Source organism: Aptenodytes forsteri, unplaced genomic scaffold (genome assembly GCF_000699145.1).
Source record: "Aptenodytes forsteri isolate BGI_AS27 unplaced genomic scaffold, ASM69914v1 Scaffold84, whole genome shotgun sequence".
Taxonomy (NCBI): Eukaryota; Metazoa; Chordata; class Aves; order Sphenisciformes; family Spheniscidae; genus Aptenodytes; species Aptenodytes forsteri.
In genome coordinates this window covers 1,286,629-1,297,402 of record NW_008795492.1, presented here as the reverse complement: position 1 = coordinate 1,297,402, position 10,774 = coordinate 1,286,629, and the positions used below count along the sequence as shown (strand labels likewise).

Genomic DNA, 10,774 nt, shown 5'->3' with positions numbered 1-10,774 from the left:
TATTATTATTATTATTATTATTATTATTATTATATTATTATTATTATCATTTTATTTCAATTATTTAACTGTTTATCTCAACCCACGAGTTTTTCTCACTCATGCTCTTCCAATTCTCTCCCCCATCCCACCGGGTGGGGGGGAGTGAGCGAGCGCCTGCGTGGTGCTTAGTTGCCGACTGAGGTTAAACCACGACATGCCTGTAAATGAGCGGCAGGGTATTAAACCATCACTTCCTGCTTTTTCAGTACTTGGAGAACTCCTAAGCTCTCTAAAACAGTGGGGAAGATGTGTCAGACAAAATACTCTTAATACTTCACTTCAGAAAAAGTAATATTAAAAACGTATACCCACAGTGGGATACTTCCCCCCCCATCCTTAAGAAACACTTAAGGATATTGGAGAGTCCAGCAACCCATTAAAAAACCCAAAGATGTAATGAAAACAAAGACTTATGTTGTTCTCTTCCCATAAAGGGGAATCAACATACAAAGGTGTTTAGCTAGAAAGCTGAGTAACTCTTAAGCATTTCACAAGACTATAAATATCTGCATATTTTTAATTTAAAATACAGAAACAGTTCTTGAACAAGACAACAACACATTTTGCTTCCTTTTTCCTCTATTTCCTTGCTGAAGGATCCAGAGGATATTGCTAAGACCAGTCAAAAAACCCCATATGCATGCCATATTTATTCCTACAGCCCATGTATTCAGTAGTTTGCTTTGAGGCAATACGTCATAAGTAATCAAGCAATAAAAAATTTCCTGAATGCCGGAAAAAGGACAGGCAATCCAGGAATACACTTTCCTTTGTTATGGAAGGCAATTCCTTGTATGTAAGATATTCCTCGCAGACGTATCCCAATATTCAGATTTTTAAAAAGACAGTTTTATAAAACGAGAAATACTCCAGTGCTATGGAAAAGTAAAAATTACTAACCAGTTTGTTTTCTGGTTGCTGAATGAATTCTTTCAATTGCTTTACAGTAGCCAGTCTTCGGTCTCTGTCGTCTTCCCGAGTAATCCTCCGAAGAAGATTTGACAGTCGAGACTCGTCAGAATAAGACAACGATCGCTCTGAAAAAGAAAAGGCAATTACTTCTTTTCTCTACAGCATTTGATCAATAACATCCGTATTGTCTGAAATGTGTATCTGTGGACTCAATAAGTCATAATAGTAATTTGAGAAAAAAGTAAAAAAATAAATCCTGATTTGTTTCAAAGCTAATATGAGGAAAATTAAATGTAAAATCTAATTTAGCTACCAAAATATTTCATTTCTCCCAGCGGACAGCCCAGTACCTGGGTAAAACTCATTCAGAACTAAGCAGAACTGTTTTACTTCTACACAAAAACCTAGATTTAGTCCCTTCTACACAAATGGAACTAAAAGGGGTGTGGTAAGGTTAAAATCAGACCTACTACTACTGACTAGTCCTCTGATAGCTAGCAGGGTTCTGCTTTGAAAGGAAAATAGATCTAATCTTCCTCTATTGAGGAACAAAATATACACCACATAGAGGTGCAGTGGCTGTTGATTTAAGTGGATCACAATATAGGAGAATTAGCATCTTCCTAAGAAAACATTTCATTTAAGTTGACCAATTGCACTACTGATACCAGTGAAGGTCACAACTCAGTTTACCTGATTTAGGTACCAATTACAATGAATTCATATGAATAATTTATTTCCCTCATTTGCAAAAAGGAAACAAAGTTTCTTTTGAAGAGTTTAATGTTAGATGTTTCATGGTGATTAAAATAAGAGGATTCATGGAACACGATGAGGTTTTCTTGGTCACCATGACTCTTAGGAGAACACCCAAGACAACTACAGACAGCTTTTTTCTCTGGTATGTTGCACATCGGTCATCTGATGCGAGCAGCCATAAAGGCAACTTGGTTATAATGGAAAAATACTGACAGAAGATGATGTCTGCCAGCCCGGGAACTGCTAGCCTGGGAACCCAGCCTGGCAACTTAGAGCATCCTTGAAGGGCAGCTGGGTACCTAAGAACCTGAGACATCCCGAGATAACCTCGATAAGTGCAAAACCAAGAAACTGCTACAACAAACTTATTGTATGGAAAGGTGAAAAATAGACTGTAATGGTGGAAAACATCCTGGGAAAGCAGGAATCAGCAACAGCTATTCGCTGCTCCTGCCGGAAAAACAGACTGGGAAAGCAAACATTGGTCTGAGAAAATAGAAAACAGGCATCATCTAGTGGCCGTTCCAGGTGAAAAACAGTAGTTAGTAAGAGCTACTGGTGGCTCCAGGCAGTTGTGTCCTACGCCCCCTTATGTCTCTAACAATATAAAAATAACTCACTTTCTACCCAAAATGGAGCTTCTATCCGAGAGCTCCCCCTGCAATGACTTCGCTACACAAGATCTCCTGGACAGACCGGACCCTCGCTGGGGACGCCTGACTGACTCCAGGCTCCGTGATGCAGATCATCATTGAAGTGAGACTTTGTCTGTCATCAATTGGCCCCACTCCTGGGAGAAGTTTGGTGAGTGCTGTACCGGTAACACTTCAAATAATATATATAGGTATGCATATAAGTAATAAGTATATACTTGCTTTACTAGTGGTAATTCGTAGTAACTTGTAATAAAGAAGTTTAAGAAACAAAACCCTTTGTGTCCTTGTGTATTACAGACTCCTATGAACCCACCCACAGGCCAGTAACTCTTACAGGTCATGACATCATCTGCAGGAGAACATGACTTCTGTATTATAGTCATGAAGAATATTCTCAACCTTATTTTCATGTCTTTATTTTTTGAATTTTAAAAAAGAGTATGAATAAAATAGGCCTGTTTCTTGCCAGGCATCAGTTTAAGCAATTAATTTTGAAGACACCTGACATTCTGAAGGATTAGGCAGGCTTAGCAAACTTAAAAACAGCAGTAAGAGTCTGAAGGATCGAATCCACGTTTTGTTCCTAGCTACAACCACCACACAAGACATGTTGAGATGTTATCTGACAGGCATGAAGAGCTCTTCTTTGAAGATGTTACTGATTTTACAGAAGACTAAGGCATACATATCCATTTAGGAAGAATTAAGTTTCTTTTCCCTTGCTTTATCTGGAAGCCACAGTCTTCAGTAGTGGACAAAAAGCCACATGTCTGGTGAGCAACATACAAGGAATCATGCTCAGCAAAGACACCTTCTGAAGCAGTATCTGAAGACTTCCTGAGTGACGGTGCCAGACTAATAACTACAATCCCTGCTAGATGACCACTTGCATCTGAAGATCTCCTTGTATTTCTGCCCAGAGTTGAGCTAGCAGCTGTAGTCCAAGGCTTGGCTGCCAATGGTCAATACATAGCCAAACTTCAGAAAGATGGACCTAGCACAGTTAGCCACCCAAAAAATTTTTTTATCAGCCCTGGAAGAGAAAGAAAAGGACTACCAGGAAGGATGCAGCCTGCCCAGGGGTGTACCATGTCTACCATTTTCTTTAAAACCTGGGCAGTAGGAGAAGGTCACCAGAGGAAAAAAAATATTTTTTTGAAAGTTCAAATGGAATAGTTTGGAAACAAAACATATGCAAACAAGAATTAAAGTTCTTTTAAAGCTTGGTTACAATGGAAATTAACACAGACTACGATACACAAAATAAAAAGTGCAACTGCTATTCATGAATAATTCCACGTGAAAACTCTTCTGCTAGGAAAGTACTGGGTTCTACATTACTGAATGTATCCTTGAAAGCTTAAGCTGAACTGAATCTACACACACTTATTTCACTATTAGACTGTCTGCATGTGAAGCCTCTCAAAACAGCAATTTGAGTATGTCCTTGAATAATCCAGTGCATTGGCCACCGCATAATATAGTCCTTTCCAAGACAACAGATGTGCCTCATAAGAAAGAGAGAAGTCTATTCTGCAATATTCCTACAGCTGCACTCTACCAACACTAACCTGGACCAGGAACGCAAAGTACACATCTCTTCCATCACTCCCAGTGATCTCTGCCACTCAGCAAGCACATGGGAAGCTACACCAGCACAGCTGGATTAGGTTACTAGATACTGCTCTTGAAGGGCAAACCAGGACACAGTGGTTTGGAAAACACTGAAAATTATTTTTACTAAATAACTTTTTATAAAGATATTCCAGATCTTTGCAAGGTCCATAAAAAACACACACACCCCTCCTGTCCCTAAAAATGTTGGTTGACTCTTCAGTGTTAGACGAAAAGTCAACAGTAAGTATAAGCCTTGAATTAATTAAATCCACAACTTGCAACTTTTTAGTGTTGTCTTCTCTGCGTTCATCTTTTTGTTTGTAATCTCTTCATGGAAAACTAATTTATTTTGAAATATGGTTGTGCTGTTCTACATACAAAAAATCCTAAAACCAGAACTGTATAAATAAAACTACCACCACCAAGGTTACTAGTATGAGACGTACATTTAACTGCTGCTAGAACGAGATGTACTGTTCAAAACTCTACTAAAAGCAGCTTTGTTTTTATTCAGTTAATATCTGATGAACATTGGTATTACTCCCTAAAAGAGTAAGTGTTACCTGTCCGTTGAGCCATAATCATAACCTAAAAATAAGAATTAAAAACCTAACCAAGAGCATGACTGAAGCTATACTAATCAAAGCACTAGTTAATGAACACCTGTACGACTTCCACTTTGTGAAAAATCAGCAAGGTCTTAGCCACATGCTAACTCACTCACAGAAGATGACTATTTTAAAAATTGCTTAATGCAGACACTAACAAACAAGAAAATATAAAAGAATTTTAAAAATAAGATCCTGTTGCAATATAATCCCACTGTATTTTGAAGAAGATATGAAAAATCAAAAGGACTTGCTGAAACCTACGACAATCACAAAGACAGCCCAGTTAAAAAGGAGAAACTCTTGAAATCTGACATCTAGAGGACAGAATACATACAGAAGCATACAAGTCATAGGCAGCAACTTCAGTCATCCAAAATTATAGTTACTAACATTTTAAGGATTAGAGGTGCTCGCGTACCTAGGAGAACAGTCTGAATTTTCTGCCAGTACTAACTAATAGTAAATTCACGCACAAGCCACTACCAGAAGTATTATTTACAGAGTTCTCCATTAGACAATTCTCTATTTCGTCTACATGGACATAATTTAAGACACTAAAAGGACTGAATAATTTTTATATCAAGACACCAGAATGGGATTATAACATCTGAGTTTAACCCATAACTTGCACTTCAGTTCTTCCACCCGCAAAGCACACTAAACACTCTTCTTTCACCTTTTGTCTCCTCTGAAATATAAATCCCTGAGGAGAAACACTGTGTCCTCACATGTTTATAATGTGCCTGGCATAAAGCAGTCACAGTTTTTGTCAGTGGCTCAACTACCACTTATACTAAGTGATGCAATAAATGACAGTGCTTAGTCATAAAGTTTCTACTTTCATTCAAAAGTGCTTGGAATAACCGTCTTTTTTTTTAAACTATGATTTAAACCCAAATAGTGGGAAAAGTAAAGCCTTCTTTCTCAAAAACACATGCCCAGCATTCTTGCACCCTCTTGCAACTCCAGATTTCCTCTCACTGTATCTCCCAAGACCTTGCCCACATTCTTATGATGCCTCCAGTTCCTCCTTGGCCTCTAATCCTCAGCTGAGCAAGAGCGAGCATGAATTGTGGCTGGTTCAGAAGTACACATCTACTGACTAATCAGCTGGTATGATGTGATGACTAGTTGACCTGCAGGCCAGTGAGAACAGATAACGGTTGAGCTCACCATTGCAGGTTTTCCTACGCTAAGGACTCATTAATTAACAACTTTTTACTCAGGCATCAATTTTCAACAAATCTGAGAGCAAGTTCTCCTTTTTGGAGCCCTTGATCTCTGAGCCAAATTTGTCTAACCTGAATAAGGGTTCAAAAGCTATTCAAAAGGAAAGTGAAAGATTGATAGCATAAGCCATATAGTCGAGAGATCTGCCTAACCTATGGAGGAAGCCTCAATGCAGGGAACAGTAAATACAAGATGACAATTTCCATCAACATCATCTAATCATATACCACAAAAAATAAAATCCATATAGATTGCCTAATCGTAGTGAACTTCTTTTCATATTCTGAACACAAGAGAGGTTGCCATAAAGTCATCCTCCTTTCCTGAAAATCTGTGGTATCCTTACCCTGTGATTTCCTCATGTCTTTTGTGGCTAAAGCACGATTCCCATGCGGAACACTGGTAAAATCAGGATTGGTCACATTGTTAACTCTCAGCTCTTGCCCCAACGACTTCCGACCATAAGTATTTTCCCCAGATCCTCCATTGACACTGTAGCCACCTGTGGAAAAACCAACGTGAGATTAAAACAGGCTATCAGACCATATATTTAGTAAGGTAGTATGTTATGAGTTATTAAATTCATATGCAAATTAGCAGCCCTATCCTCTACCACCTTCTTTAGCTTCCCTTTTCACTTTCACATGCAAAAATGTTTCGTTATGCCCTTTAAGTTTCCAGGTCACATATTCAGAATCTAATCAGTCTTTTTTTTAAGCATATGAGAAAACCACTATTGCAATGAAGTTTAACATAGATTTTGTTGCATTTGGGGTTTTCTTATTACTTTTGACCCTGTATTTTACAAGGCCCTTCATGTCAAACTGCTAGTATATACAGCTAGATACATTCACTTACTTGCTCCTTGATTATGCACATCAAATTTCCACTCTGTTTTTGTTATAAATCCACCACACAGGCTCCGTAAAATGGCCAAAAAAGAGAAAGCTTTTAAAAAGTCACAGATTATTTATATGTACAGATTGAACAACTCTCCCTAAACATACAACAGTCAATATTTTCCCCACACTAATACTAACATTATCTCAAATTAATTAAACTCAATCCTACATTCTCCCATTTGAGATACACATGGTACATCTTTGGTAACAATATAAAATGGAAATAAAAGTGTCATTTTGAGTAATTCAATTATTTTTACTCCTAGATCCACAATAATTTACATACTCAAATGTTGAAACCAAAGATTTTTCCAGTCTGCCACACCACTTTGAGGGGCAGGTTCTTCCTCTGCAGTACTGTACAGAAGTGAAACTGTCCCCTGAGCCTGCCCCATACCTCACTCAATGTATTAGAGCTCACCTTCCAGGCAGCTGTGCAGGCAGCTTTCTAAAGTGCCTTCCCTGCCTGAGACAGGGAAAAATCAACTAATAAAATTAAACCCAGAACAACAAAAGATATGCAAGACTTCTTTCAGAAAAGGTATTTCCACAATTCCACCTGCATCAGTGTATAAAAGCAAGCCTGGGGAAAAGGAGAGGTGGCTCTCCGTAAAAAGAGGCAGCCTAACGAGACTACAGGACAGATTAAAAAAAAAGTTCAAACATTAAGGTGAATCTGGACCTTAGTAGATGTAAAGAATGTCATCTTGAAGGCAAAGCTTTTGATAAAAAGAAGCTGTGAACTACCAGTAGAAGTCTGTGTATTTTTATACACACGGGACTACCCTACCATTACAGAATCCTGTGCAAAGTCTCAGTTGTAATTAGTTAATTACAGTTACAGTAAAGATAATTTGTGTATATTTGGATTTACAACATTACACTCAATTTTTAAACATAAACTAGCATGTATGCCATCTTAGCATTATTTTGTCATAACAAACCAACACTGTCCTATGAAGGAAATTACTTCTAATAGCAATAATTATGTTTATGACTAAACAGAAGTGTATCACTAAAATTCAAAGCAACAAAGAAAGTAGTTTAACTGAAGATGTCAGGTAATCATGCATTCAAGACCACAAACATCAACTATCAAAAATAGACATACTACCATACACTATCAGAGTTCTTAAAGTTATTTCATACTTTCCCTCTAGCACACAAAATATCCCAGCTTTTTTAGTTGTCTGCAAAGGCACGTAGTATTTGCTACAGCGTATTTGACATTATATGAAATGAATTCAACACAAACCTATATTCTCCCATTTGACATATAGATGGTACATCTTTGGTAACAATATGAAACAAATTGTCATTTAGAGTAATGAAAAAAACAGCAGGGCAATCAGGTTTTTTGGCAATAAGGCTGTAAATATTACATTATAACTCTCCAGTTATCTCCTGGTCTGAAAAGTTTTTGAAAATCCTAATATATACAAATTCTATTCATTTCCCTTTAAATGTTAAATCTGAGACCAAATAAGAATGTGATCAGCTATGTCACTGTTATTAATTTTAGCATAAATATGCAGATACCATGACATACGAATACTAGCGCAGTATCTTTTTAGCAGTAAGGACTCTGAGCACATCATAGTTACAAATCAAAAGGGAGGAAAGTGTTGCAGGAAGGGAGAACATCTCATCTCTAAGTAAAAACCCAAGAGCCTTCTATTTAGTTTTAAAAACTTAAATCTACCAACTCCCCTGTCTTGTTTTATAAAGTAAAGGAGAGAAGACCAAGGGGAGAGATCTAATTGCAGTCTTCCACTAGTTAATGTGAGGGGTTATTAAAAAAAAAAAGCACGCGCCAGACTAATCTTACAGATGCAGAGCAAAAGGACAGGAGTCAACAGTTCTAAGTTGCAGCAAGGGAAATTCAAAGTGGATATGAGAAAACAATTATTTACCAGGAGAGTGGTAAAACACTAAAAGGGATGCTAAGAGAGGCTGCAGAACCTCCCATCCTTGGAGGTTTTCAAACCTGAACAACTTCAAGAAATTATCAAGTTGGAAGTAATTTTTATCATCAACACCAGAAACTGGGGGGTGTTTTTATTGAGTGAGACACGGGGTGAGGGGGGGGGGGGGGGGGGGGGCGCGTGTGGAATCTCTTCTCAAGGATTCTAGGCACTTGTGACATACCGTTATCCAGGATAGAAAAGTTCTTTAAAATGAAAACTCCATGCTGGCAGACTCCAACAGATTAACTGAAAAATCTTAGTAAACAAAGAAACTATTCTGCATCTATAAGCTTACAATTTCTCCAAAAATAAAAATTAACTATAGATACTCGGAATTTGGTTTTACAGTACAGAATATCCTAATCATCTCTTTTCAAGTCACACCTGAACAAAATAGCATAGTTAAAGTGCTGAGCTAGCAGAGACATGCCCTGTAAGATACAGTACTTGAGGGAGAGAGGTGCATCTTTCTTTTCAAATGGCACTTTCCCAGCAACTTCAAACTACCTTACTGAATTTGTCCAAAACTTACTATTTCACTATACTGCCAGTACGTTCTTTAAATACTAGTACACTTCAAAGTATGAGAATAACCTACTATGCCAGTCTGTGTGAAACACAGTAAGACTCTCCATGCTAGCAAACACACTGACAAATATACTCACTTTCTAAGCAGTTTCTCTGTTAAAGTTAACCAAATCTTAAGGTTCTCAAGGTATGCAGATTAAATACGTGTTTCACACTCCTGCCTCTAACTAACAGTACCTATTACTTATAAAAAAATAAATTTGCATCAGCACACCCAGCTGTAACTTCCCCTAAGATGTAGCAATTCTTTACAGTTAGTTACAGGGCAGAGAAGTAGGGGGAGTGCGAACGCTTTTTAGGCTCCTGAACAGAAACTCCCACACTAATATTCCTGTGAGATTTTTTTTTTTGGAGTCTGGCCTGCCTGAAGATTTACATAGTCTAAAAAGTGACTCTGCAAGCAAAAAATCCTCCTATTTGATACCTGTATTTGGCGATTAAAAAAAAAAATCAGAATACAAATTTTTTTCATAATATGAAAGAGAGATGATTCTGAATTTTTAGCTATTTTCTAGAGAAAGTATTTCTATTCTCAAAAAAGAACAGGAAAAAATTGTATGAACCATACACCACGTGACTTATATGAAGTCAGACTGAGGCACATAGTAGAAATTCCCATTAATGACAAAATATAGATTTGATTCCCAATCAAAGATTCCAGTTTGCTGCAGTAAAACTGCAATAGGTAATGTATCAGATTAGTAGCCCATTTAATCAGGCAGTCCATTTTCAATACCAGACGCACTAGACAGTATTCAGGAAGAAATTTCAACTTGCAGACCAGACACATCCAGAATACTATTCTTTAGGAAAAAGTGCTTATTTTGTTAATGCATTAAGTCTTCTCTTACATTCTTCTCCTAATGCAACTGCATATTTTTCTCACTATTCATATCAACCACAACATTTCTTTGATCCCTGATAAATCTCTCAACACAGTGATACTGTGGCAATGAGCTGTATCAGTTCACTGCCTTTTTTTTGGAAAAAAAAAATTCTCCACCATTTCAAGTTTACTGCCTTTCTCTGAATGTCCCCTCACAATTTACACATGAAACAGCAATCTGTATACCTTTTTCTTCATTCTGTATGTCAGTGTGGACTCTGATATCATCGTGTCTTTGTCGAGACACCACAGCTGAATTTGAGGGTTGTAATCCATAGGAGGCAGAACTGCCCCGATCTCTGGATGAAGAGTATTTTAAATTGTCCTGGTCAGCTGATGCACTGTCAGTTCTATAAAGAGAAAAATATTTTTTTTATGTAGGGGTATAACAGGAGTGGGATTCACATTCACTTATAAATGCAACATATTTAAATGACAATCCCAAAAGTATTTTCCTGTGTCAAAAAAGTTGTATGTCTAACCTGCTTCTTAAAAAGTGACCTTAAATTCACATTGGGATTGGAATTGACTAATTATTACAGCAACATGCAAAGGAAATGCGTTCTAGTGCGCCAGTGCCTTTTCTCAGGACGTTCTCAAGTCT

General features: G+C 37.5%; 1 protein-coding gene across 1 annotated transcript in view; it reads right to left on the bottom strand.

Moving 5' to 3' along the window:
• Positions 1–10,516, bottom strand: part of SMG1 (SMG1, nonsense mediated mRNA decay associated PI3K related kinase) — a 59,988-nt gene extending 49,472 nt beyond the window's left edge. The window contains exons 1-3 of the mRNA XM_019472671.1: positions 10,357–10,516; positions 6,174–6,329; positions 943–1,079 (exon numbers count right to left, since the gene is read on the bottom strand). Coding sequence (XP_019328216.1) covers positions 943–1,079; positions 6,174–6,189 — 153 coding nt within the window. The 5' untranslated portion in view covers positions 6,190–6,329; positions 10,357–10,516. The remainder of the gene's footprint in view (positions 1–942; positions 1,080–6,173; positions 6,330–10,356) is intronic.
• Positions 10,517–10,774: the final 258 nt, after the last annotated feature.